Source organism: Polyodon spathula, chromosome 7 (genome assembly GCF_017654505.1).
Source record: "Polyodon spathula isolate WHYD16114869_AA chromosome 7, ASM1765450v1, whole genome shotgun sequence".
NCBI classification, from domain to species: Eukaryota; Metazoa; Chordata; class Actinopteri; order Acipenseriformes; family Polyodontidae; genus Polyodon; species Polyodon spathula.
This window is the reverse complement of record NC_054540.1, coordinates 4,416,616-4,444,497: the sequence shown is the minus strand read 5'-3', so window position 1 is coordinate 4,444,497 and position 27,882 is coordinate 4,416,616. Positions and strand designations below refer to the sequence as shown.

The 27,882-nt window shown below is 39.3% G+C and overlaps 1 protein-coding gene across 3 annotated transcripts; it reads left to right on the top strand.

Moving 5' to 3' along the window:
• The first annotated feature begins 1,274 nt into the window (after positions 1 to 1,274).
• LOC121318030 (zinc finger C3H1 domain-containing protein-like) lies at positions 1,275 to 27,882 on the top strand. Of its 3 annotated transcripts, none has more exons than XM_041254234.1 (35): positions 1,275 to 1,924; positions 3,561 to 3,998; positions 4,715 to 4,782; positions 4,965 to 5,166; positions 5,462 to 5,697; positions 6,608 to 6,731; positions 7,148 to 7,239; positions 7,419 to 7,607; positions 7,954 to 8,118; positions 9,058 to 9,195; positions 10,756 to 10,874; positions 11,509 to 11,652; positions 12,216 to 12,390; positions 12,793 to 12,924; positions 13,488 to 14,030; positions 14,601 to 14,710; positions 16,630 to 16,761; positions 17,250 to 17,371; positions 17,699 to 17,800; positions 18,025 to 18,141; positions 18,309 to 18,495; positions 19,588 to 19,774; positions 20,184 to 20,375; positions 20,567 to 20,807; positions 21,467 to 21,572; positions 21,655 to 21,853; positions 22,159 to 22,253; positions 23,455 to 23,562; positions 23,711 to 23,815; positions 24,290 to 24,455; positions 25,828 to 25,928; positions 26,304 to 26,405; positions 26,560 to 26,599; positions 27,222 to 27,284; positions 27,420 to 27,882. In XM_041254234.1, exons 1-35 carry the CDS (start codon positions 1,423 to 1,425, stop codon positions 27,555 to 27,557), a joined length of 5,880 nt encoding a protein of 1,959 aa, XP_041110168.1. In that variant the 5' UTR covers positions 1,275 to 1,422; the 3' UTR covers positions 27,558 to 27,882. The 3 variants fall into 3 exon arrangements, with proteins under 3 accessions (XP_041110168.1, XP_041110167.1, XP_041110169.1); XM_041254233.1 differs by having other exon boundaries at positions 18,294 to 18,495; XM_041254235.1 differs by lacking the exons at positions 25,828 to 25,928; positions 27,420 to 27,882 and having other exon boundaries at positions 18,294 to 18,495.

Below are 27,882 nucleotides of genomic sequence, written 5' to 3'. Positions count from 1 at the left end.
TATCCAAAAAGGCTCTTAGCAGTAATTGCTGCAAAAGTTGCTTCTACCAAGTACTGATTTAAGGGGCTGAATACTTAGCAAACCCTGAGTAAACAATTCTAGACTCACTTGTGCGTTTTGAGAATCTTTCATGACAAAAGCTATGACAAAACAGGCCTCACTGAATCCATAAACACACGGTCACAAGAATTAGCAATGTAACAGGATGACTTTTGTTAGCAGCAGTATTGCGCTGATAATTAGATACTGTGTTGGTAATCAGATACTGTGCATTTAGTGCTTGATTTGTAATTAATGTTGAGTAGGCCGTGAAAAATCACCAGAACTCAACCTAAAGAGTAACGCACTGTCCTGAAGTTTTAGCTGCCTAGGTCAAACTTTCCCATTAAATGAAAAAAAAAGAAAGATTAGAAAAAATATAGTTTTTTTATGCAGTTAAAGACGTTTTGTTTTCAGTTTTGACAGATTTGTACCCAGACTGGAGAGCAGTGGAATCCACTGTTGCGGTCACTAGACAGGCTACCAGTTTTAGAGGTAACCATGGGGATCTCTGTAGCAAAGTGGCTTCAGGTGACACAGTACAGGCCTACCCTGGATTTTGAAAGTTCATTTCAAATCTCACCTTGCTTATTTGTTGGGTTGCAAAACAGTGAATTATACCTTTCATCTCTATATTTGTCCTACCAAGTCAAAGTTATGTTTTTTTTTTTTCTTTCTTACAAACAAATCACGAATAATAAGACGGTTTAGCTAAACTGGTCTAAACATTCACACATGCACTGCAAAAAACAAAACATTAGATTGTATTACTGGCGAGCTCTTGCGAAAGCAAATAAAGAAAGAAAATAGCGTCACTCGACTGTTCTGTCAACTCTTTCACAATTATTCGTTTTTAAAGCATCACCAGCTATAAACAAATTATGTTAATTACAATTTTTAAAGTGTTGACTTTTTTAGGCAGACAGTCTCAGTTTAGGGAATTTTTGCATACGGTGTGTAAGCCATTATTTACGCTACATGCGTACGTTATTATTTTATGACTTGTATCAAGACCTACCCATGCTAAGAAAAGTTGAACAACATTAAATTCGTTATGGACTATATATGCGGACACAAAAATACAAGCAACACAATACTTAAATACGTATTTATGTTACAATTAGCTAACCAAAACGATCGCAGGAAAGGACACACGTTGTATTTGCGTAAAGTGCGCAGTTTACGTGCGTTATTTTAATCGGGTACTTCAGTGAGTTCTCGCGATGAATCGCAAAGCAGGCTAGGCACTAATGGAAAAGGATAGAAGGTAAGATAAGAGAAGCTGTGCGAGCATTCCTGGCTTCTTCATCAGCGGGACTGGCAGAACTCAGAACTCAGAGCATAGTAGTGAAAAGTCTAAGATCCAGTCGAAAAGAACTAACAATGGCACTGAATTCGAGCAACCGGTCCCCGAGGGAAGAGGGGGAGCTGGAGGACGGAGAGATCAGCGACGAAGACAACGATGAAAACCAGCTCGTGTGCCCGGACAAGAGGCCCAGTAGCAGTGGTAACAATAACGCAGGGCGCTCGAGTCGGAGCTGCAAGCCTCAGCCTCGGCCACTTTCTCCACACATTGGGGGACCTGGACATGATTACCGCTTGAATATGCAGTTTAACCGGGGACCCCATCCCCCCAAGTCAACCGGACACAGGCAGAAAGGTGGACCGAACGGACCAGGCAGACCCGGTTCGGGACCGCTTTGTGAGTCTGGTCCCAGGTCTTCGTTCTGGGAGCGCAGCAACAGTGCCTTTGACAGACTCGGGCACCGGGGCCGGTGGAGTGCGGGGAGAGGAGATCGGGGAGAGAGGGGGACAGGAAGGCCACCCCCGGGCCGAGTTGCATTTACTGGAAGTTCAAACAGAAAGGAGTCCCCTCCTAGAAAACGTATCCTTTACAGTATTTATTTATAACAAGTGCAAAAAAAAAAAAAACGGATTTGCCATTAAACCACAAAGCAGCGTTTTCCTTATTAAATAATAATAGTAATACAAGTTATAATAAATGTTATATATCATGTAAATGTAGTTGTTAACATGGTACCGTACGTGTGTGTATAGTAGGCAGAACAATGACTCCTGAACAGATTATATTATTTACAGTACTGTTGGAGATAAATGTTCATGCAGTGTAACCTCTGTAGTCTTGGTCATACAATACTGTAGGCCTTTCGTACGTAAGTACCAATGAAACCGAGTGTTAACAGGGACAAAATGAAGAAACGAAACCGGGGCCTTGAATTACGTCACTCTGAAATTCTATAGATGAGGCCGATTGCTTAGCAGCTGCTGGGTTTAGTATTTTTTTCTGTACAAAGTAAATTCCTACTGAAAATGTTTGAGTTTGTACAGTCTGATATAAACAATGGCATGAATACCGCAATGGAATGGTATTTAGTTCGTGTGCTGCGGTTAATAACCAAGTCGCCATCCAATCAGAATTATTATTATTATTATAATTATTATTTTTAAAGTGAAGATAATTGGATTAAACAACGTTGTGCAACAGTTATGGAACATGTACAGTATAGAGTGCATGCTATAGTGTGAGAATGAAAAACAAATTCCATTGGCGCCTTCTGTTTGAAACCAAAAGTTGTCCAACAGATTTTAGTGCTGCTAGTGAATCTTTGAATGTAGCCAGTCTTTACTGCGATAGTGCCCAATATGTGTGTTTTAATGTAATGATCATAAGTTACACACATTGGGTAATTATCCTTTTTGTTTCCTAAAACACAAGACCTAGATTTGTGTGGTGGTGGGGCTTGTGCAAATGCACAGAAGATTGATGAGACATCAGAGAGACTTGGGCTGGCCACAGTAATCTGATTTATGTAAAACATTAGATTTGTTTGGAGTGGCCCTGTTGCTAGTAGATGAAAGCGAATGCTAGTAATAGCTAACACAGGGAGATGTGGCAAGCAGGTTTGACAGGGGAAGGAGGTACACTGTATGTGCCCCCTACAACCTGGAGGCTTAAACAAAAGGTTGATCTCTTTTAAAGTACCAGGAGATTGCACAGAAGCCTTTGCTATGGATGATTGGGATACTGCAGCTTTAAGATAAAGGTGAAATGGTGTACACTACATCAGTGGTTCCCAACGGTCCTGGGGACCCCCCAGTGTCTGCTGGTTTTCATTCGAACTGAGCGCACAATTACTTAACTAGACCCTTAATTTATAATTTGTGTAATTAAACCTTTTTAATTGTTTTCAGCTCTTAAACAGTTGGAGATTTCAAGTTAGCTATAACATTTAAGTAACTTGAACTCTGCAACTGTTTAAGAGCTGAAAAAACAACAAAAAAGGTGTAATTAATTAAATTCAGTTCAATTAAGGGTCTCGTTAAGTAATTGAGAGCTCAGTTGGAATGAAAACCAGCAGACACGGGTCACTGGGACCCGGGTTGGGGAGCCCTGCACTACATCATGAATACATTTGTATGTTGGGCTCTAAAACTTCCAGGTTTGATAACCCGTGTCCCTGGAAGACAAAAACAGTTGGCTTCCTTTACTGCTTGCTTAGCAAAAACATTTGGAAGACCTCCGTTGAGAAAACCAAACTACAGTACAGTCAAAAATGTAAACGGTATTGAGGACAGCTTCGAAGAGCTGCTTAAGAAATATAAGCAGATTCAGCATGAGCTGGAATGTATTAGGAAGGAAGAGAGGACAGCCTTTACCTCCAAAGAGGAGCCCCCCCGAAAGGAGCCAGCAGTGTCTGTGAGCGACAAGCAGAGTATTGCAGTACCCAGCAGTATTGAAGAAGTTGATGGAGAAAATGTGGATGAAGCTGTTGCTCAAGATGCCCAGAAACCTTTTCAGGCCTTCAATCTGAAGCCTTTGAGGCAGAAACTTCTGACCCCGGCAGAGCGGGATCAAATTAACAAGGTTCCTGGCAAAGAAGAACCCACGCTAGAAGAAATTGAATTGAGCCTCGCTGAGTCCAGCAGCACAGCAAAAGGTACAGACAATCGCCCAGAAATAGAACGGACCACAAAGTTAGGGGCATTAAAGCTGTAATAATGGCATTTAAAACGATTTATGTACATTTTTTTTTTTTTTTTTTTTTTAACCTCATTAGCCATAGCAGCCTTCTTGCCCAGATTATTATTATTTTTTGACTGTAGTGAAGACCTTTTATCCTGCCAGGGAGATTCACTCTGTGCAATTGCAATCAGTATTAGGTCCAGCGGTGGAAATAAGAGTGTGTCTTATTAAACTCACTAAGACCAGGAATGGACCAAACTGCAATGGGAGTCTTATTTCCATCACTGGTCTTGGTTACGTCTCCTATAAAAATATTCTGGTACTGGGTGTAATTTGCACAGGGAATTGTTACTGTAAAAAGCAGTAGCCCTACACTTCTGGATAGATGCAAACAAAGTTTGCCCAAATTGGTGAGTATTAAAAAGGGTAGTATTTGAGTTAAAGCCAAATGCTGTCTAAAAATGCTTTTCAATCCATACTTCATCTAAAAAAACAGCTTCAGGTAGTAAAAATGACAGTTGTTCATCTTCAGTTTTTCCTTGCATACTCTTAAGCCACTGTCATTACATTAAAGTAGGTATGACAGCCATAACATTTTTGTGATGTTTTTAAAGGTATTAGCATGTTCAGAATTTAGCATTGTTTATTTAATTACTGAATGAATTGTTTCTTTTTTGTTTGTCTTTAAAGAGTCGGTAGAGACAGACCTGAGTATTTCCTATGCAAGCAGCAAAGAATCGGATGATCTTCCTGAGAAGGTAATTTTTTTTAATTTTGTTTTTCTTAAATGTCACAGAAACCATGATCTTGAAAAGGTGCCATTTCCTTGTCCAAGTTGCTAACAAATCTGAGCATGCGCTTTTAACTGAAGAAAAGCTTCGGGGAAACGCGAGGTTCATACACCGTCCAGTATCATCTGCATGTTCTCTGTTTCTCTAAGGAGGTCGTTAAAGACGATGACGACGAGGTGTCAGAGATGCAGCTGCGCCTCCTCGCCCTGCAGTCTGCCAGCAAGAAGTGGCAGCAGAAAGAGCAGCAGGTGCTCAAAGAGAGCAAAGAAAAACTGAGCAAAACCAGACCGGCGCAGCAAAAGAGCAAAGCAGCTGTCAAACCCCACTGTGGCAAGAAAGGCAGCAGCACAGGTATGATTTCTCCAAAGAAACAAAAAACATTGGTGTTAAAGTTTGAGAATACTATTTTAGTATATCGTCCAAATATTTCTCTGAATATTGTGCTGAGCCAAGACTACTTTTATTACTGTACTTGTTTGTTAACCTTATTGCAGCAATGCTAGGGAGCTGTGGTCTTGAATTTGAGAGACTAATGTACACAAAGTTTTCACTTCAAATGGCCATTCCATTTATTGGTTAGTGCATTTTTCCACAGCGTTTGTACTAGAAGTTTGTTTAATTTTTAAATGGTGTATTTTATTATTAGGGTCAGCTGCAAAACAGGCGTGGCGGAAGCAGCAATTGCGGACGTGGAAGCTGCAGCAACAGAAAGAGCAGGAGAAGCGGCAGAGAGAGGACGAGGAGAAGAGACGGGCGGAAGAGGAGGAGGAACGCAGGAAACGGGAAGAAGAGATCCGCAAAATTCGAGACCTTTCCAACCAGGATGAGCAGTACAACCGCTTCATGAAGCTTGTTGGAGGGAAAAGGAGTTCGAGAAGCAAGGTAAAGTCGAAACAAGAGAGATTTTATTAATATCTGACCACTTTGCAACAGCTGAAACACTTTGCATAAGGATTCCCACATGTAATCCCACCTGTGATCTATGGTAGAATATATAGTAATACTAAAATAAACTAAATTAGTTTACAGATGTTTTCCACTGAAGGCATTGAGAAATATCTATATTATTTGATAGCCTAATAATTTAATATGTCTGCTTTTGTATTCCTACCTTAAGTAATTGTTAACACCTGTTTTGAAGGAACCAGTAACAGTGGCTATGTATTACAAACTAGACTGAGACCTTCATAACTGTCATTATTTAGGTGTACATTCCATGCCTGTGTTCTATCAGATACTGCCCCCTAGCGCCTCATTTGCTTGCATGTACCTTTACTTTTTTATTTTTACATTATTAACATCCTAAGCCTTTTCTTTCTCTTACATCACCATTACAAGTTAGACGTGTCTCTGTGTCAGGCCAATTTGCAGGTTATTGTAATTGAAACCTAATCACAGCAGATCTCCGTTGGGACCCTATGATCTTTTCTCTTTTCCCGGGGAATAGTCAGTTTGGGGACTGCAGGTCTTAGGTATTTTTAGCACAGCTGATGGTTTTTCTTTTATTATTCTGCTAATGAGTATGTTCTTTTGCTTAATCAATGGCGCTGCAGAGCGAATCTCAGAGCTGATGGCCTGTGGTAAACAGGTGCTGTTCCTGCGCTCTCCCTTGAGGGATGTTGCCAGCCATTGTTCTCAGCAGCAGCAGCAGCCGCCCTGGGGCTTTTGATGCAGATAAAGCTAATTTACAACACAGGTGTCATAGTGCTTTGTAAACTAGCAGTACTTGCAGTGAGAAGAAACCCTTTCAATGGATATTACACTTTTTATAAGGTATTCTTCGTGTTCGCAGACTTCAGACTCGGAGCACAGGAAATCTCTGAGTAAACAAGGCACTGATGCTTCAGGAAACCTGTACCAGTATGATAATTATGACGAGGTTGCGATGGAAACAGACAGTGAAACCAGTTCACCAGGTAAGACGAATGTGTGTGTGTGTGTGTGTGTGTGTGTGTGTGTGTGTTTATGTACACATTTTTAAAACCTTTAGTCTAGCAACTTGGGAAGGTGGTTCCACGCATTATGTGTGTGTGTGTGTGTGTGTATGTGTATATAATATATATATATATATATATATATAATGTGTGTGTGTGTGTATTTTATATATATATATATATATATATATATATATATATATATATATATATATATATATATATATATATATATATATATATATATATATATATATGTATGTATGTTTGTGTGTGTTTTGCAGAAAATAAATATTTAAACAAGTAGTATTCTCTGTGTGGACTAGTTCTATTTGAATTTGCTCTTTTTAACTTATTATTTTAATCAAATGTTAATTCTTGTCACATTTTAATTTCAGTATCCTCCCCCATGCATAACCCATTCGTACCTGAATTGCCACCGTATTTTCAAATGGCACCCTTCCCTATAGGTTTGCCTCCACATACAGTGGTAAGTCCCAATCTTGACTGTCTTATTTCATAACCTTATGTTTCAATGTACTGTCGACTTTAGGCTTACTACTCAAGTAAAACTACTTTATTAAAAACGTATTACATGCATGTCTACATCCCATAGGTCATTCCAATAATAACATGGATTGCTTCATTGTTCAATGCTTTTTTTTGCAGTCCTTGAATGAGCAGTATCTGGACAGTCTGGATGCAATGGAGCCCCCTCCGCCACTACCCCCCCTCCCCCCGGACGAGCCAGAACAACCTCCCAAACCCCCATTCGCCGATGAAGAGGAGGAGGAAGAGATGCTGCTCCGAGAGGAGCTTCTTAAGTCTTTAGCTAGCAAACGGCCTGTCAAGTCAGAGGTAAATGCTGTGAGCAGTTGATTTCAGGTCAACAGGTGGCGATCTTTCATAAGTTATCAGCAACCCAATGCGTTCTTAAACCCCTGGATGAAGCCTTTTCAACTTCTGTATTGCTTGGTACAGAAGTTAAGACAGATATTTTAATTCAACAACAAAAAAATAAACCCACTTCCATTTGAAGTAGGTGTTTCTAGGTGCTAATCCCATAAAGGAGAGTCTGTTCCTTTTATAGAGTTACGTCCTGTGTTAGAAACGCGTAGTCCTAGGTACTTTTCTATCTTTGAAAAAGAAGTCCAGCGCAAGGAAGGGCTACGGAATTAAATATTTCCTGTCTTTCATTTTACAGGACACGTCCAGCAATAGCTCTCCACCCTCACCTCCTATGACGATAACAGTGCAGTGTTTTCCGAGAAATAATTTATCAGCTGTTGGTATAAATACTGCTTCTCATTCACGTTCCCTGAGTACCGCGTTTGTTCGAGGACCTCCAGCCCCACGGCCCCTATTGGTGGTAAGGAAACGTATATTTCTGCAAGTGTGTTTTTCATTCAGTACTCTTTATTAATTGGGAAGGGTTTGAATTTGGTTTTTTAAATAAACATAAATGTTTAAAAAGCAGCTTATTCCATTTAGTTTGACATATCATAATAAAAATTACTTCATGATTTTATCTGTAAAAAGACAGGGCAAGAGCAGACCAGATAAAGGGGATCAAACAGCTCATAGAAACTAGATAAGCATTGATGAGTCAGACTGGCTCCTCCTATTCGTACCTGTTTATATGATTACTTAGTGGGAGGTTATTTTATTTTAAATAAGCTTATAGTTGTAGTGGTAAGTGACTTTGTAAACTTGCCTATGTAAAAGTAGCTAACTCCCTTGAATGTTTCAATTATCTCTTTAGTTCTGAAAGAATCTTGATATGCTTTAAATACATAAACAAATACAAAAAACTTTATAGAAAGAATAATGCAAGATTAATTTACCAGTTACTGGAATGCCTGGGGACCATGTTAGCTGGTAAATTCATAAAAATTGTTATCTTGCATGGTGTTGAAGGGAGGTTACTTTGTTTTTAAGTTCTTACAGGTTCATGCAGGTACCAAGAAAATGAGACTTGTTGATTTGTCCTGTTCATTTCGGAGTCTGTGTTTTCATATAGATAATTTAGTTAACAGGGGTTCTCTCTTCTTTTGTTAAGTGACCTAGCCTTCCCTTTTCCCTTTGTCTGATAAACATCAGAAAGCTTGCGTGCAGTACAGGTATCGGCACAGATTAGAATATATGTATTTGTTTTACATGAACAGTTTTGTAATATTCTGCTTTTGAAGAAGTAACAATCAGCTCGGTTTGTGTACAAAAAGTAATTCAATGGGAAAGTAGATAAAGCATGAATTAAAGAATAATAGAGGCATGCCCGCGGTCACACACAAATTATTTTGTTTTGCAGCTTCCCAGGCACAAAGCAGTGGTTGTGCAGCTGAACAATTCTGACGACAGCGAGTCTGACAGCGAGTCGTCCAGCTCATCCAGATTTGTCTTCGGGGGTCTTGAGTCGATGATTAAGGAAGCAAGGAGAACAGCAGAGGTATTTTTCTAATACACATTTTAAGATGTGTTTTTTTAGATATGCGTTGAATACTTCAGTCACAGTGTTTGCACCTGATAATATGCTAGTCTGTTTTTGTATGAAACTCTTGTTCTTCACATGTAAATGTCCCACTATAAATCAGCCAACAGCTGTGGCTTCTATTGTCACCATGGTTAAAAAAAATCAAGTTGGGATTCCTAAATGCAAACTCATAATAGGCTATCCCTATAAACATGGTGAATACACGAAAAAGACTATTAAAGTTCTGGTTAAAAGCTGTATCCTTTTAAAATGCATTATATGTGGGGCTTCTGTTTGGTTTCTATTAATTACATTTTCGTTTTTTATATACTGTATGAAATTATTGTTTTCGGTTACTTTGTCACCATATCTATAGTAACTCGACAGTATTTGCACACTTAAATCGGTCCTTCTTTCCTTTGCTGTCTTCCTCAACACAATTTGGAATTGTTTTAAATTCTCCCTATCTAATTAACTGTAATATAGCGTTAATGCCTTTGTTCGTACTGTTATTGTAATCTTGTTTTAAGTCTTGCAAGCAGAGTTCCAATAGAAATGGAGGCATTTGCTGCCACTCAGTAGTTGGGGCGGGTTTAAAGTATTCATATCTATTCAATGATAGATACAAGTCAGGAAGGATGGGCATTGCCCAACTGCACTGGGAAAGGCAGTGCATGTGGTGTTTTTTATATTATATATATATATATATTATATATATATATAATATATTATATATTATACTATATATATAGTATTAAGGGGCAAAGTCGTCATCGTGAATTGAGTAACTATTTCCAGTGTTTATTGGCTATACACCATTTTTTTTATCGATTTAAAAATGAAAATCAGAAGCCCTAATTGTCATGTCCATATTGGCAGCAGCTACACTTAGTTTGCTGAGAATGTAGATCTCAAACCTGATGTCAGTGACAAAGCATTCTAAATGTTTAAACCTCAGCAGGTACTATATAAACAGATTATATATGAATATAAAATTTATCATTTTTCTTTTAGATGTAATGACTTGTAATACTTCCAGGTGTTCGGTGGCTATCTCTAATCAAGTTGAGAGTGTACTTTCTCATGCACTCTTTGTATGACAGACCGGGCATGAGAAATACACTCATCTTTATTAGAGAACACCACCGAACACATGTAAACATACAGTGGAAGCAGCAATCTACTGTAGGCACATCTGCAAATGCAGTAACACACGTTTGACATCTGGTGACATCTTTATGCTAAACGTCCCGTTGAATAAATGAATCGCACAGTTGTGTATGAAGCCGTCCTTTGAGCACAGCATAGTGCTGGTGCTGACTCCTGGTTTATTTCAGGGTGTTTGTGAATGCAGATGGTTTCTAAAGTTGTTCTACGTCATTTTCCAGTCATTGGACATTTTACTGTGCATTTTTTAATCATTGATTTAATTCTTCAGGGTTTTGCATTCTTATATTTCATGTGCACAAGATAATCCTACCAAGATCCTCTTCTCTCTTAGTTAACAATTTTATGTGTTTGTTTTTTAATCTGCAGGCATCCAAACCAAAAACTCCATCAACAGCAGAGAAAGAAAACAACCAAGTAAAAACACCAGAGGCACTACCAGTTGACAAGAAGGTTGAATATAGGCTGCTGAAAGAAGAAATTGCAAGGTATTGTGTGGTACAAAATAACTTAATTGTATACTTTCTAGTGTTTGGTTAGTTTCTTGTACCACAGCTGTTGCATGACAATTTTTGTACGACTGGAATTACTTCCATTTTTTTTTTTTTTTTTAAGTTTAACACTAGAACTGCCGTGGTTATGCTGAAACCTAAAACAGCCATAGGCAGTCATTTTAAACAACATCAATATTAAAACGAAAGACAAACTGTTGGGTACAACTTAAAGTTTTATTAAAGCAAGTCATGTCAAACATCTGCACAGCCGAAATGCCATATTTAAATGAAGAATTAAACATAAAAGGGTTTATTTTCTGACTTGTCACATGTAAAGCACTACTTCAAAAAGTCATAAACGGACAACCGCATAACTTTCAGACACACAGAGTATTTTCAATTTGAAAACTTAAAACCGTCGAAATGACTGCCGAGGCGGTTCTAGTGTTAAACTGTTGTCCAGGTTGAGGAATAAATTCCCAGATGCCCCATTGCTAGAGGCCTGTAATAACTTAGAATATTCAACTAAGTAGACAAATGATCTAAATATGTGTCAACTGATAATTCAATTGCAGTGTCATCATTGTGTGAGGTTTTTTTTTTGTTTATTTATTTATTTATTTTGTAGTCGAGAGCAGCAGAGGATATTCAAGTCTAGCCAGTCCAGGGGCAGCCCCTCTCCTGCCAGCTCTGATGTGGAATTGGATTTTGTTGGAAGAACTGTGGCCAACTTGCAGGTCTCGGAGGCTGAAAACAAACTGATGAAGCACAAGTAAGGACTTGCCAGAAACAAGCCAGCATGACTGTAGGAGGACAGGCTTGTCATTGGCTAAATGATGGACAGTGGCTTCAAAACCTCATTTTGCAACATTTTGGGAGATGCTATGTCAGACATCCTAGTTTCTGGTTGGTTTATTATGTAATGCTCAGAACACTATTGTACATATACAATAATAATAATATATATAATATATATATATATATATATATATATATATATATATATATATATATATTATATATATATATATACACACACACACACACACACACACACACACTGTGTGTGTGAATGTATCTTATAACAAATATTCCACTCCCAATGTAAATTGCTTAAATGTTTCAGCTAGACCTTATATAATATTTTTTCTTAGATAAAAAGCTCTCTAATACAGCTGATGTGTGCTTTTACACTGCAGCTAAAAAAAGGTTAGGCGTCTGTATAGGAGCATCACAATCACTGGGCCAGCGGTTGAACTGAATCATATGTTGTGGTGTTCTGTGTCTGCTGAAGCAAAGGAGGACTTTGATTTTTAGTGTCTTTATTTTCTCAAGAAATCTTCTGATGAAGGATGAAATGCTTCTGAAGCACCTTGTTCAGCAGGAGCTGAAGAAGAAGGAATCACTCAAGGCGTCTGAATCCAAGTCTGCTGGGCTCAAGGAGCAGTTGCTGGCAACTGAAAAGATTGTTAATGCCAACAAAATGCTTCTGAAGAAACTTCAAGAACAGGTTGATCTGAGTTCCTACTTGTAATTGAATTTGGTAGACTAAGTCACTTTTTATACAGGGTGATTAGAAAGTAAGTTTACCACATCAACGCACCATATTATTGATGCGATAATCACCATGTATATAAGAATTGTTAGCTTTAAAAAAAAAAACACACTTTTTGTATTTAGTTTTTTTTTATGAGGACTGAAAATTGGAGTACAAATCCTAGTTCACTTATGAGGTCCTGGATAAATAAGTGTCTGTTAAATTTGTTGGCAATACATGGTAGTCGGTCATGTATTTCTGTTAGTCAGAGCTGTAATTTGTCTAAGGGATTAAGCTTTTTATTTAAATTGCTCATAAAATGTACGTTTTGACCTTGGCTTTGTTAGTAATTTTCTGATTGCTTTGTTCTTCCAGATCCACAGAGTACAGCATCGAGTATCTACAAAGAGAAATCAAGCTTTGAAATTTGAAAAAGATCTTGCTCAAGCCAAAGCAAACGCTGGTCATGGACGAGGCAAGCGCAAAAGTGAAGTGAATTACCTGCCGGTAAGCTTGATTGAATATAACATCTGCTGTCTTATCTTTTACACTTTTCTGTTATCTTTATTATCCATACAAACACATGTCACAGTTTAACCTCAGTGTGTATCTAGAGAGCGGTGTGTCAGTTTGTGATAAAACTTGGTTAGGATATTCTCAAGCATGAGTTTACTGAGAGTCTCAGCGTCTTGGGGTAAAAGGAGCTGCCCTTACATTTATCTTTACAAAAGCAAAGAATTGCTTATCCAGTTGGTCTAGAACCTAGTTACATTTTTTTTTTTTTTTTTATCAAATATTGATGTACATTGCGCTTGCATTGTTATGTACATAAAGTGAATGGGGGTCACATTTAATTTACTTTTTCATGATGACTGATATTTTCAGCTGTGGTGTTATCTTTTTTTTTCCCCAAATGATTACATAGAGTTTCTACTGGGGTTAATCAAAAGTGGTTCTATTGATTTCTTAAATTTATTTATTTATTTATTTTTAAATAAAGTAATATATAATAAGTAAATGTTTACAAGTTAAATCCTGTATTTAACCTGTTTTATGCTTCAATTATACAGCCAAGTAAGCTTCTCAGACTGGACCCCAATTCCCCAGGAAGTCCTGGGAAGCAGTACACAGAGCGGATTGCCCAGGAGAAGAAACGTCTGCAGCAACTCGAGTCTGAGTACGCCCTCAAGATCCAGAAACTTAAGGAGGCACAAGCCCTGAGGAGCAAGGAGCTGTCTGCTGAGAGCGTGGTCAGCACAGAGGAGGAGCTCCCGGGGTTCAGCATCCCACAGCCCTCTCTCCACGACCTCACCCAGGACAAGCTGACCCTGGACAGCGAGGAGAACGAGGTGGAGGACGAGGTGCTGTCGCCCTCGGTCAGGGAGCGGAGGCGCTCCTTCAGGGAGTCTAGCGCCTTCACCAAGCCCAACCTCAAGCACACAGAGAGCCTCGGCAAACCAGCGAAAAAGACAACAGGGGAGCCGGAACTCTTCCTGGGATTGAATGTGGACGACCTGCAGAAACTCTATAAGGAAGGGGACAGCTTGAAGGAGCTGCTCGAAAAAAGCTCCGCCCCGATGCTGGCATTGACGGGCCTGCCAGCGCTCGGACAGGTAACGGCAGAATTAAGTGAATGGCATGTGTGCACGTTTGGCTTGAAATATGGACTAGCCCAGCACCCGGCCCTAGAGTTTGATGTTAAATAAGTAAATTGTTTCTCTTCTGTAAGAACATAAATTGAAGAACGAGGAAAGGCCATTTGGCCCATCTGTGCTTGTTCGCTTTGGTGCCTGTGTGGTCCGTTTAGTAATCGGGAGAGGAAAAACAAAAACCTCTAACCAGGTTAGTAGGGGAAATGAAACTCGACAGACCGCCCTTCCTCCAGACGGCAAGCTAAAGGTCTTATTGTGGTCACATATAAGTCTGTTCTTGAAGGATCCAATAGTCTCTGCTTCAACAACTCTGTCAGCCTGATTACAGTTAGTTATGCTTTGCTGTTATAACTGCAATCCCTTCAGTCTATTAACCTAAGCTTCTTACCTATACACTGGGGCTCATAGTAAAACCAGGAATGGGTGAAACTGATATGTAATTGGAGTCTTATTTCCATCCCTGCTCTGTGCACATACAGTAACTGTGCTGAGTGATAGAAAAGCAATTTTCTTCCTTGTACATTCGTGCAGGAGGTTCCTGTTGATTTGGATGCAGTAATGGCTCAAACAGTACGTGGGGACCTGAAGCCAGCCTCATTTGGACCCTATCATAGTCCTCTCCTTGTTTTCAAATCATACAGGTATGATATCCCAGGACATTTCTAAATTTTAATTTATCATTTTGTCTGTCTGGGTTATTTTAAAAAAATGAAAGTGTTTCCTTTAAGGGCCACTATTTGTGCAAGGGTTTGGTTTATGGATAGTGGAGACCAGACACTTTGTCAGATGTTTGGTACAGAGCTGTAGTCTGTGATTCTCTGTCAAGTTGAAATATGGATATCATTCAAATTAATTTGAATTAGCAATGGTATTGGATACATAGTTATATTAATTATTTGATATCCACAGTTGTGTTTTTTTTTATATACAGCTCTGGAAAAAATTAAGCCACCACTGCAAAATTCAGTTTCTCTGGTTTTACTATTTATAGTATGTGTTTGGGTAAAATGAACATTTTTGTTTTATTCTATAAACTACTGACAACATTTCTCCCAAATTCCAAATAAAAACATTGTCATTTAGAGCATTTATTTGCAGAAAATGACAACTGGTCAAAATAACAAAAAAGATGCACTGTTGTCAGACCTCGAATAATGCAAAGAAAATAAGTTCAGATTCATTTTTAAACAACACAATACTAATGTTTTCACTTAGGAAGAGTTCAGAAATCAATATTTGGTGGAATAACCCTAATTTTCAAGCACAGCTTTCATGCGTCTTGGCATGCTCTCCACCAGTCTTTCACATTGATGTTGGGTGACTTTATGCCACTCCTGGCGCAAAAATTCAAGCAGCTTGGCATTGTTTGATGGTTTGTGACCATCCATCTTCCTCTTGATCACATTCCAGAGGTTTTCAATGGGGTTCAGGTCTGGAGATTGGGCTGGCCATGACAGGGTCTTGATCTGGTGGTCCTCAATCCACACCTTGGAGCATTGTCCTGCTGGAAAAACCAATCCTCAGAGTTGAGGAACATTGTCAGAGCAGAAGGAAGCAAGTTTTCTTCCAGGACAACCTTGTACTTGACTTGATTCATGCGCCCTTCACAAAGACAAACCTGCCCGATTCCAGCCTTGCTGAAGCACCCCCAGGTGAGTCCAATTTTCAGCTTTGCCCAACACCTGGCCGTCTAATGGTTAGATGAAGACCTGGAGAGGCCTACAAGCCACAGTGTCTCGCACCCACTGTGAAATGTGGTGGAGGATCGGTGATGATCTGGGGGTGCTTCAGCAAGGCTGGAATCAGGCAGATTTGTCTTTGTGAAGGACGCATGAATCAAGCCAAGTACAAGGTTGTCCTGGAAGAAAACTTGCTTCCTTCTGCTCTGACAATGTTCCCCAACTCTGAGGATTGGTTTTTCCAGCAGGACAATGCTCCATGCCACACAGCCAGGTCAATCAAGGTGTGGATGGAGGACCACCAGATCAAGACCCTGTCATGGCCAGCCCAATCTCCAGACCTGAACCCCATTGAAAACCTCTGGAATGTGATCAAGAGGAAGATGGATGGTCACAAGCGATCAAACAAAGCCGAGCTGCTTGAATTTTTGCGCCAGGAGTGACAAAGTCACCCAACGTCAATGTGAAAGACTGGTGGAGAACATACCAAGACGCATGAAAGCTGTGCTTGAAAACCAGGGTTATTCCACCAAATATTGATTTCTGAAGTCTTCCTAAGGTAAAACATTAGTATTGCAGTGTTTAAAAATGAATCTGAACTTATTTTCTTTGTATTATTCGAGGTCTGACAACACTGCATCTTTTTTTGTTATTTTGACCAGTTGTCATTTTCTGCAAATAAATGCTCTAAATGACAATATTTTTATTTGGAATTTGGGAGAAATGTTGTCAGTAGTTTATAGAATAAAACAAATGTTCATTTTACCCAAACACATACTATAAATAGTAAAACCAGAGAAACTGATAACTTTGCAGTGGTCTCAATTTTTTCCAGAGCTGTATATATATATATATATATATATATATATTTTATTTTCTAGGTTTAGCCCATATTTCCGTACCAAGGAGAAGCTATACCTCAGTTCAGCTTCGTACAGCAATATCATTGAGCCAAAAAAGTGTTTCTGTCGGTTTGATTTGACTGGCACATGCAACGACGACGATTGTCAGTGGTAAGTGGTCACGCCACAAAATGTGTCTCTTCAGAGCAGCAGCTTCCACTGCACTGTTGACAGAGCTACTTCACAGTAGTTTATCACCATGTCTTTACCTAAGCTCTCAGAGAGGACATTGACACTTAGTTAAAAAACATTCCCTTTCACTCACTCACTTTGTATTAGTGTCCATATAGTCATCACTCTGTCATCCATTCATTGTCGCCACCAGCAAAGTTAAAGATCTGAGTGCATTGTCACATGACCTGAATTCTGGTAGAATGTTGGTTACACAAGGCCCAGAAGTCCATTGAAAAGCAAGTTTCGAAGTGGTTAAAACGTATTACAAAACACAGGTTTTAGCAGCAGCTAGCAGTAGTTTAATGAACAGGGTTTCATTTTTATGCCCAAAGCTTTATTCAATGTCTTTATGTAACTGTGTTAAGATCTACACCCTAATATAATATATAAGGCACCACTCCTTAAGTGTAGCTGTTATTTTTCAGGCAACACATGAGGGACTGCACTTTAAGTAGAAGCCAGTTGTTTCAGGATATTCTTTCCTATAACTTACCTGTGGTTGGCTGTTCAGAAACCAGCACTGGCGAGGAAATCAGTGTTGCAACAGGTAGATTTTCTGTTCTGTTTTATGTAACTTTTTTATGGTGAAGGATTGCACACAAGCCTGACATGTTTGAGGTGCAGGCATCTCGTTTTTCTGACATTTACAAGCTACTAAATTATTGTCTTGTACAAAATACACCATAAACTGCAGAAATAGAAAGGGGGTGACTTTTTTTTTTACCTTGGTTAAACATGTTAAATAGACACAGTGGCTAGATATATAGGAAGGTTTTACAAATGTGAAGCACATTAAATACATTTTAGAAATTTTAAAAAAGGTCAGAAAAACATGGTGTCAGGAATGCATTTTAAAGTAAGTGTTGTTTTTCAGAAAAATACCTTGACAAACTGTTTGGTATGAACAAAGATCGAATGGCAACAGACCCGATGGCTGTTCTGCTTGTGAGCAAAATAAACGAAAGCAAGGGCCACAGTAAGTGTTTAAATATGAGGTTGCTTGAAGGGTAGGGAGCACCCTTTTTCAGGGGATACATTTTATTTGGTTTTGCAACAGTTCTTAGGTTTTAATATCTTTCCCATGAAAAACAGATTGGGTTTAAAAATAATTATACAAAGTTCCTGAATTTGCCTGCATTGGATTTATTTGTTTGTTTGTTTGTTTGTTTATTTATTTATTTATTTATTTCCACCCCCAAGCCCCACCATATACAACTTGCAAAGAGTTAAGGAAATGGAGACCACAACAGCGGAGAAAACCTGACCCAGACAGCAGCAGTAGTGATGACGAAGAAAGCAAAGTGTCAGTCAGATATGGTGAGGAACCCCCTCATGTACACATTGACGGTTTAGGTAATCTGTTTAAATCTGTGTAAAAGGAAAAGTAACTGTACATGCAGTACTACAGACCAGCAAAATATAAAGCAGTTTTGTGTTTGTTTCACACTTTTTTCTTTCTGAACTTGGAGCTCTTTGTGCTGCAGATCGGTGTTCACAGCGCTCTTGGAAAGTCAGCTGTGCCCTTGATGTGTGCGTAACTCCCGATGATGTCAGATACTTCACAAGTGAAACGGACGACATCTCCAACTTGGAAGCAAGTGTGGTGGAAAGTCCTAGAGATGTCCAGCTATGGATAAAACTGGCATACAAGTACCTCAATCAAAAGGAGAGGCAAGTCCTTTTATTCTTTATTTTCTGTTTTTATATATATTGGTATTCCTGGTTGTTAATAAAGCAATTAATAAATGTGTTGGTTGTGTGTTTTGATGTGTATGTGTTAAGGTACTTTGACTATGAGTTAAGGAGATGCTTTTCTGTTCCAATATGCCAGCCATAGACATTTTGGAATGTGGCCTAGATCTGCCAAAGTGTTCTGATGTTAGTAAGCGCTAGCAGCATGCTTCTATAAAGCCTCCTTTGGCTGATCCAGTCTAATTTATGGCAGGCAACCAGAACAGAGCAGTTCCTGAATGTTTTTCGGGTGTTTATTTTATTAACAAGAAAGAAATGTAGTAACTGAGTGATTTGAAATGAGAACCACTCCAAATGAGTGCAGACGTCATAAAAACGCTGGGGGACAGTAAATGAAATTTGAAGCTATACTTGCTCTTTACATTTTTAAACACAAGCAATAGTAATCAAGTTGCATGTCCACCTGTCAAATCTTTCTTCACGATGGGGGGGTGCTTTTTTAAAGTATGTGTCTGAGATCTCCCACTGTCTCCATGGTATTGTTCACCAGTGTTAAACTGCACTGAAGCATGAACTTGTGACGGTTCTGGTTTCTGCAAGCAGTAGGTGGCACACTGTGGAGGTAGTGATTTTGAAAGGTTTTAGAAGTGTCATTTGTTTGACCAGCTACTGAATATGCCGGTAATTGGTATTGTTAAAGGTAATTTCATACCGCACCTTTTTTTTTTTTTTGCACGCAACTGTTTCCAACACCCAGTAATTAACATGCTTGTTGACTCTCTTGGCAGAATCAGAAATGCTGTAATGTTGTCATTCATTGATGCATTCGTGATTGCACCTGTAAAATGCAAATCGTGTATAACCCAGATTTCTGTATGCTTTTGGGGTGTCTGCTGTTGGCAGTGTGCAGCATTTAAGACCAAGAAATTACAGACCAGAAATGCTTCAAAGTTTCCGTGCTTTGGGAGAAATTTCGGTACCATGAAAGCTGCAGAGTGAATAGATGTACACTAACACAGCCTACATTTCATGGACACAATGTAAAATCTATTTTTGTTGCTGTCCCGTCAGTACCCCGTCGGAATGTTTGGATTCTGTCTTGAATACTTTGGCTAGAGCACTTGAAGATAACCGAGAGAATCCCGAAGTTTGGTGTCACTACCTCAATCTTTTCACCAAGCGAGGGACAAAGGATGAAGTGCAAGAAATGTGTGAGACAGCAGTGGAGTACGCTCCTGACTACAAAGTATGGTGGAACGTAAGTCAGGCTTTCTGAATCGTGAACTTTTAAAAACAGTCAGATTGAGTAAAGAAGAGGAATAGTTTGATAGTAGGTCAAGTAGTCGTTTCGGCTAGTGCCTCTACGTCAGGATAAACTGAAAGTTTAACTTCATTCTGAATCTGAAATGCAGGTAATTTTTTTTGTCCATTACACATTACTTGGATCACTAATATTTGTGTCAGCTTGCCAGGTATTTGAACACACAGCTGTAATATCTGTTCACTGGCCAAGATTGCTATAATAACAGCTAAAAGTATATTTAAGTATACATTTCTTGAAACAGAAGTTGTTTATGGATTTAAATAAATCAGCAGTGAAATGTTAGAGTTGCTCAAGAGTAAGCAGTGAACAGTCTTGCAGCTTCTTGCATGCAATATTTTTGCAGTTTCTGAACTTGGAGACGTCGTTTGACGGCAAGGACTATGTCTGCGGTAGGATGTTGCAGTTCCTACTTGGGACAGCAGGGGGAGACAACAAATCGGAGCTGCTGTCATTTCAGTTGTTGGAGTCGCTGCTTTACCGAGTGCAGCTCAGCCTGTTCACTGGCAGACATCAGAACGCACTAGCCATCCTGCAGGTGCGTAGGGTCCCAGGGCAGTTTATGAGTTTGAATATGATGGGTTCAGGTTTGTATTCATTGGGTTGCACACCATATTCCCTTTTTGGGGATGGATTAACACTGCAATATTTTGCATGCTATAAATTGAGAGTAAATTGCATTGATGAAAACTGTGTTGAGCCTCACATAATAAATTCTGTATATTTCAGAATGCATTAAAATCGACTGATGGTGAAAGAAGCCTCGCAGAACACCTTCTACTCAGTGATCGCTGTCTGGCCTGGTTGGCTTATATACATCTCATTGAATTTAATAGCCTCCCTGGTACACTGTATGATCCAGCTCACACCAATCCTGGAAGGATAGTTAATAAGGAGCCCTTCTTAATCCCATGGCAGTCGCTGCAAGATGTAAAGACAGATCCTGACATGCTGTTTGCTTTGTTTGAAGGTAGGTGCAAACTGCAGGTTGACATTCATTACTAAGTGTGTTCAGGATGAGTAGAAGCTCCTGAGGGGTAGATTTAGTAATAATACAGCGTAGTTCTGATTGATAAACCACTATTATTTTGCACCTGGACTGGCCTGTGTTGGAAGAGAGATGTCTTGTTAACCCTCATCTGGAATTTTCCAAAGCACAAAAACAAATTCAAAACATAACCGATCATGAGAATCGATATCCTTGAGTCAAGAATCTGGTTTTCTATCATGGGCCCAATAGAGTTCCAGCGCAAACCATTCCAGATACCAAAAAGTGTCAACTGTTTCTTAAAGTTCTGCATTTAAGTTTTTGTCCCACTATGATGCTATAACACTGTGATATAAAATGAAGGCATTGTGGTATAAAATCAATTACTAGACAAAGTCAGAACAAAAACACGTGTGTGAAATGTTTACTGCAGTACAGTGACCCTGTCACGTCCCTGAGTGTAGACCTTGGGCTGTAAAATAGGTATTCCTCTTGCGGTTGGCACTGCAGTTTTGTGTGTGTATTTAATTTTTAATCACCTGTGACCTTGAGGGCAGGTGCCGCTTATGTAAGTTGTATATGGCACTGCAAATTAAAAAAAAAAAAAAAGAATTGTAATTATCTTGTTCCCTGTCTTGTAGATTCTGTACGTGCATGTAGTGATGAGAGCCTTTCACCTGGTGAGAGGACTGCTGCCTGCCTGCCTATATATAGAAATATGATTGTGTTGAATCAGGTTTTGGACAGGTAAGGGCTTCTTTAATTTGGTGGAAATCTTACTTTGTTTGCTGATTTTTAACAAGCTGGTAATGTGCTTCTGTTTGTTTAGGTGGGAGGCAGCTGTCAAGCTTTGTGAGACTCTGTTAGTGCCTTGTCCTGACTGTTGCATCCTGCTGGAATCTCTGGCACAGCTATATTTAAAAAGAGAAGAAGCAGATAAAGCCATTGATGTGTGGCTTGGTGCTTTCAGGAAGAATCCTCACAATGCCCAGATCTTTCATTCTACCTGCAAGTTTCTTGTGTTGCAGGTATGTGCTGCAGGTGCATAAAAGGTTTATTCCTGTAATTTTAAATGGTGTGATTTTAAACATGTCTGAAGTAATGTATTCACTTCTTCCACTTTGCAAGTCATGCTACTTGATAGGAGTAGTAACTCTGCACTTGTTTTAAACGAATGCCATGGATAAACAATATACCAATGCAATATAGATGGTTCTGTTATTTACATGTAACACTTTGCAATAAATAAGTATATCATGGCGAATAGCCTGAATTCAACGCACAAGTCTGACTGAACTAATCTTATCTCCTTTTTTTTTTCCCCCCTACACAGGAAAAATCTCATACCATAGCCCCTCTATTTCAGGAATTTGTTCTGTCTTTCTGTGAAAGTACACAGAGTGAGCAGCATCCTGCAAATGTACTGCGGTAGGTGGTGGTTTTATTTTAAATTTAAGGGATGGATGGAGAATAGTAAATTCAATGATTTGCATTGTTGTTCATCAGATGAAGTCCACTATTTCAAAAACACTTCTCTCTGCTGTGGTGATGGTCTTGTAAATGTTAATTATTTGCTTATGTTGTAAGTTGAAGCAAGCAGCATTGGTCATTTTAATGGGACAGGAAGGTAAATGCAGAACTGTGGAGCATGAAACATTCTCTTAGTAAAACAATTCCATCAGTTCTATTCCTTTTTGATGCCCTTTCGATTCCTTTAAGTAAATATTATTCACAGTGAAACTGAGTGCAGGAGAACAGAGCCCTTGCTACAATGCAAGATTGAATGTTTAAAGAGGCATAAAGGTATTTATTGCAGTAAGTAATGTTGATAAATGCACACCTCTGCAGACTGTTATACAGTGAACTGTTCTTTGCTTTTACCCTCAAACTTCTGAAACAGTGTCGTTCCATAGCAGTAACCCTATTGCCGTTTCAAAACGAAGGGCTGTCAAAAGCTTGTCTTGTCTGAAATTGCCTTGCAGGCCAGGGTTTAATGTACATTATCTACAGCTAACACAATTTAGCTTTTATAGTTTTATTGGCACCTTCGCTGATCGCAGTAAAACAGTAACAATGTGCCATTGTTGGCTCTTGCTCCTTTGATGGTTAGAAGTGATTATCTAAGGCCAGGAAAGGTGATGGGCTTTAAATCTAGGCTGTAAGAAAATGCTTATAAATGTTTGTTTTATTGATGCCTAAAGGGAGTAATGAGTGACATGGCTAGAACATGGGACAGGTGTTGGGACTGCTGTGAAGGAGTGCATTCACAACAGTATCTGCCTGACTCTGTGTTGTGTGGTGTTGGAATAGAGCCCTGTTGCTGTTCTGTTGCAGTGTTGTAAAAGTTTTTGTTTGTTTGGTTTTTTTGTGTGTGTGGAAGTAAACCAGGGATCTTTCACTTTTGGACTCGGGTGTCAACCTATTCTTATGGTTCTATTCCTCTTTTTTTTCCCAGATGGTTCATCTTGTCTTCCACATGTAGTCTTATGCCAAAACAGTGCAATACACAAAACCTGCTGTCCATGTTAATCCATTATCTTGATGTGTGGAAAAGTTGCAGTATGCTTAGCATGAAAGTGAAGTTAATCTCCTTTTTTTTTTTTTTTTTTTTTTAATAATATTTTTTTAGATTCCTTCTAAATGACCCATTGCAGTATAAATTCAAAGCCCCTTGTGTTAAACAAGAACTCCGTGATCAGCTTAGCAGCCAGATTCCCTACATGTGGCTCATCCACTGGTAAGTAAAACATTGTCTTGTTACACATTAAGTTTGTATTTGGTACAATATGTTGTAATTTAGGTGAGACAACTTTTTAATTTGAATGTTTCAACAGCATTGTAATCTGTGTGTTTTTAAAATGCTGAATCTCATTGTCAACATACAGCTTGTGGCAGTCTATTCACGCCAGTGTGGGAGATGCAGTGGATGCTTTTGAAAGGGCTTTGGGCACAGTGATGCAGCAAGACGTAGTGCGGAAACTTTGGCTGGAGTAAGTAAATTACGTTTTATTGTTTTATTCCCCCCCCCCCCCCCCTCCATTCATTTTGAGTCGTCTGAATCATCTGTGATATGGGTTACCCAGCTTGTTTTAAACTCTTGTTAGCAGAATCTAGGACAGGTGTTTGTTCCTGTTTGCCTTGCTGTCTTTAATTGTCCTTTTTACAGTACAGTACCCAGCAGTTCTGTAGTGCTTGATCCTCAGCTGTTGCACAAAAGTATCTACTTCTAGTCCTTGTAGGAAATGACATGGCATGTTTGGGGATAATGCTGATTGTGCTATCTATTGCATTTACTTGCAAGAGCCACAACCCCTTTTTGTGCTGTATTACTTGCTACCCTGTTGCCTCTGTGCATTCATGTCTTGTTTTATGAATAAAAAGTGACCCATGTTGTAGTTAATGTAGCAGCGCAGTCATTTTTGGTGTGTTGCCTAAAACTCTTGACAGTCTTGTTTTCTTTCCAGTTATCTCCTTTTTACTAGTAGTAAACTCATTGGATCCAAAACTAAGAACCGAGACTTCAGAATGTTTACAGATCTTGTGCATAGATGCCTGGTGACAGTTCCCACGAGATTTATTATTCCTTTAAGCTCGGCAGATTACTGGACCAACTTTGAGTTTCACAATAAGGTAAAGAAATTCCTGTTGTGTTGAACTGAGTGTCTTGTCCTTCATCTGCTGTCCAGATGGTTAAGTTAATCCTTTGCATTTACATATGGAAAGTCCTGTGCTTGAATTAATTACTGATATCAAAGCTGTGCTTCCTAAATTGTGTGTCTCTCTTTCTCTCTCTAGATAGATAGATAGATAGACAGACAGACAGATATCTATACATACGCACACACAGTGGAACATTTCACGTCTGACCGTCATGTAACCAGCCTGACCAGTTAACCGCCCACACTTAGTACAGGGGTAATGGCGTCTAAAATCTTTCATTGCTCAAGATGATCAGCTGGACACATCAGAGCATGGTTTGTACAGAGAAATGAAGGGATGCCAATATCTGGTCCAACTCTGAGCGATAAAGCCAGACAGTTAAGCACTATGCTGGACGGCGATCCTTCAAGGCTTTAACTAGCTGACCTGAAGCGCTTTCAGCAACGTCACAGAATATGACAGCTGTGTATCCAAGGCAAGAAACTGCATCTGAACAAGCAGCGGAGGCAGCCCCAGCGCAGCTAATGCTTGTCCGCTGATTGGTTAACATGGCTGCAAAAAAGAGATCATTTCAAAGGGAAACCATTAACAAATTATTTAAGAGCTAAGAAGCCGTCAAGTGTAAGTTACTGTACATTTAGTACACCTTGTTTTGAATTTATTTTAAAAAGCTTGTTAACCACATAGCAATATGTTCTTAATCTTGTTTACGTTCGCTTACTTTTTAAAGTGTTTCCCCATGTTTAAAACTGTTTGCTTTCTATTTTTGTCCAGTAACCTATTTGTGCATGTATAAATGTCATTTTCCATTTGTGTTCGAATCTGACATTTTTACATATCTGCCTGAACAGTGAGTTGGATATGCGACTGTGTACTGTATATATAAAATGTCTTGTCTGCTGGTTTTAGTAAACCAGATTGTCTGGGCATGAGACTCTGCAAGAAAAAAATACTGAATTTTGCTGTTCAAACGAGAATAGGAATCAATGGAGGCAACCTTTTTATTGGTGGTCATCTGTAAGCTGCAGTGAAGCCTGGGTCTCGATCTGTTCAGAAACTTGCTTTATTCTGATGTGGGCTTTGTCAATTAGAACCTAGATAATGGTGTCATTATTTTTGTAAATTAGTATTGCCAATTAGGTAATTTTAAGTTTTAACCATGTTGACCAATGGGAATTATTTTGAGGCGGGTCATTGATTCATTTCAAACCAGTTGGCTATGGAGGTCCCTTTCACACCTTCCTTTCGTCCAGTTTATTGTGCCTAAAGACATGGCAGTCGGCGCTTTAGACAGATTCCCTAACCCTCCCCTTCTACATATTGTTTGCTGTGTGTTCCGCAGATCATATCCTTCTATCTGAGCTGCCTTCCTAAGTCTCAACATTCCAAGGCTCTGGAAAGATTCAGATACATCATGCCAGCTAATACTGACCTGGCACTAAGGTACTGACAGATTTGGGTGCTAAAAGTGCATACCTACAGTACACTGAAAGGCAGCTTTCCATCCTTTGACTGTTTGTTTTTTTTATGGTAGGAGAACCATAACCCAGTTCACTTATGTTTTGTTTAAAAGGGGAGGAGTTATCCTCTCTGTGGTCTTCACCATCCAATCCAATCTGAGAAGAGTGTCTTTATAATGTTGCTCTAGAATCAAAAGGTTAAATGTTTCTGTGAAAAACATTTGGGGAGGTGGGGGCAGATAGTGACAGTGCGTGTTTTTGTTCCCGTAAGCTTTGTTTCACAACATACACAAGTGATTGTGTTTGTTTAATGAGTTTTAAATCTGATGTAGCTGAATTAACATGTTTTATTTTCTAGGCTGCTCCGGCAGGAATGGCAGGACGGGAACATTCAGCATCTGAAACACCAAGCCAGAACTCTGACCAGCAGCGCCCCAGTGTGTTTGACCATCTGGAAAATGTAAGGGAATTTCAATTAGTTCATCAAAGCACGTTTTACATTCCTCTAGCCCCATGATGTGATTGTATTTAAGCAGGAAAAAAAAAAGCGTATTTGTTTTTCAATTGCTGTGCTTTATGGGGTCAGCTGACATCTAGCGTTTGTTTTCCCTCAGTGCCATTGCTGTTGAGAAAGAGCTCAAGGGACTGGCAGAGGTGAGTGCATCTGTGTGTGTCCCTGCTTGTGAAGTATGGAAGATATACATTTTTAATTAGTATAATCTTAACCCTTTTTAAGGTACAAGGTACATATGTGTCCAAACAGATAAAATGAAGCTAACTTTATTTATGCAATGAGGTGCAAGAAACAGGGTTTACCGACAGGTTGGATCTGGTTCCTTTCAAATGTATTTTAAGAAAGCGTTTTGTGTACCTCACGGGGTTAGGGGGGATATGCACGATGTGTGTGGGTTATACTCATTTTATCAATAAGAACCTGGGCAGCTTTGTCAGTGTTCATTTATTTTTGTTAATCGGGAACGTCAACGAGAAGCGCTAATTGCTAACTAAGTTTTTACCAGGTTGAAATTATTTTGATGCTGGTTTGGACTCGGATTAAAGGCCCCGTTCACATTAGACACTTCAGACCTGTTCCGTAACCCTACCTGTCTACATGTTTAGGACAATGCGTCAGTTTAAGGTACAGGCAGTTTGCACTGGGTGCCTTTTGTAAAGGGGCTGCACTGTCCACCTCTAATCTGTTAACATTGTAAAATAAGGTATTGATCTGTTTGTGTGGCACTGACTGTGCTCCACTGTCTGATTTGCTCTCTTTCAGGCTCGTCACCTTTATCGACAAGCTCTCCAGAAGCTACCTCTTTGTGCCACACTATGGAGAGATGTAAATTTTCCTTTTTTCCCCCTCCCCTAATATAAATAGTTTTAAATAAGTATTAATATATTGTGATGCTTTTAATGTGCTACTGGTTTGCTGACAAGGTCTTTGTGCATTCCATGTTTTTTCTTTTTGTTGCAGCGACTCCTGTTTGAAGCTTCGGAAGGAGGTAAAACTGATAACCTGAGAAAGCTTGTTGCCAAATGCCAAGAGGTTGGAGTCAGTCTAGACGAGCTCCTAAATTTAAGCTCAAACCGACCAGAGGGAAAGGATCACTGAGGCAGGGGTACAGTTAGTCTTCTGTCCCCCAATTCCGAATGGCCAAATGAGAATAATTCTGTCAAGAAAAATTAAAAATAAAGTTTTAAAGTCTGCGAGAGGCAGACTGCACCAGCTGTCAGTACTCCCCAATACAGTATTCTTTCCTGGAGCCAGGAAACATTTCTAAACCAGATGCCCGACAGTCGAGAAATACGAACTCCTCCTGACTGGCCCAAATCTGGGCCCTTTATAGAATCTCCTTACATCGTGTACGTAAGTATGGTTCTTCAAAATGATTCGCTTTTTTTTTTCTTTTGGTCTCCTCTTTTTATTATTATTATTT

Bases quoted from the DNA above. Each gene is read 5' to 3' on its own strand.
- LOC121318030 (XM_041254233.1), top strand. From the start codon at position 1,423: ATGGCACTGAATTCGAGCAACCGGTCCCCGAGGGAAGAGGGGGAGCTG. The intron at 18,142-18,293 runs GTGAGGAACCCC...CTGAACTTGGAG, and splicing joins CAAAGTGTCAGTCAGATATG to CTCTTTGTGCTGCAGATCGG. The intron at 23,816-24,289 runs GTAAGTAAATTA...TTTTCTTTCCAG, and splicing joins GTGCGGAAACTTTGGCTGGA to TTATCTCCTTTTTACTAGTA.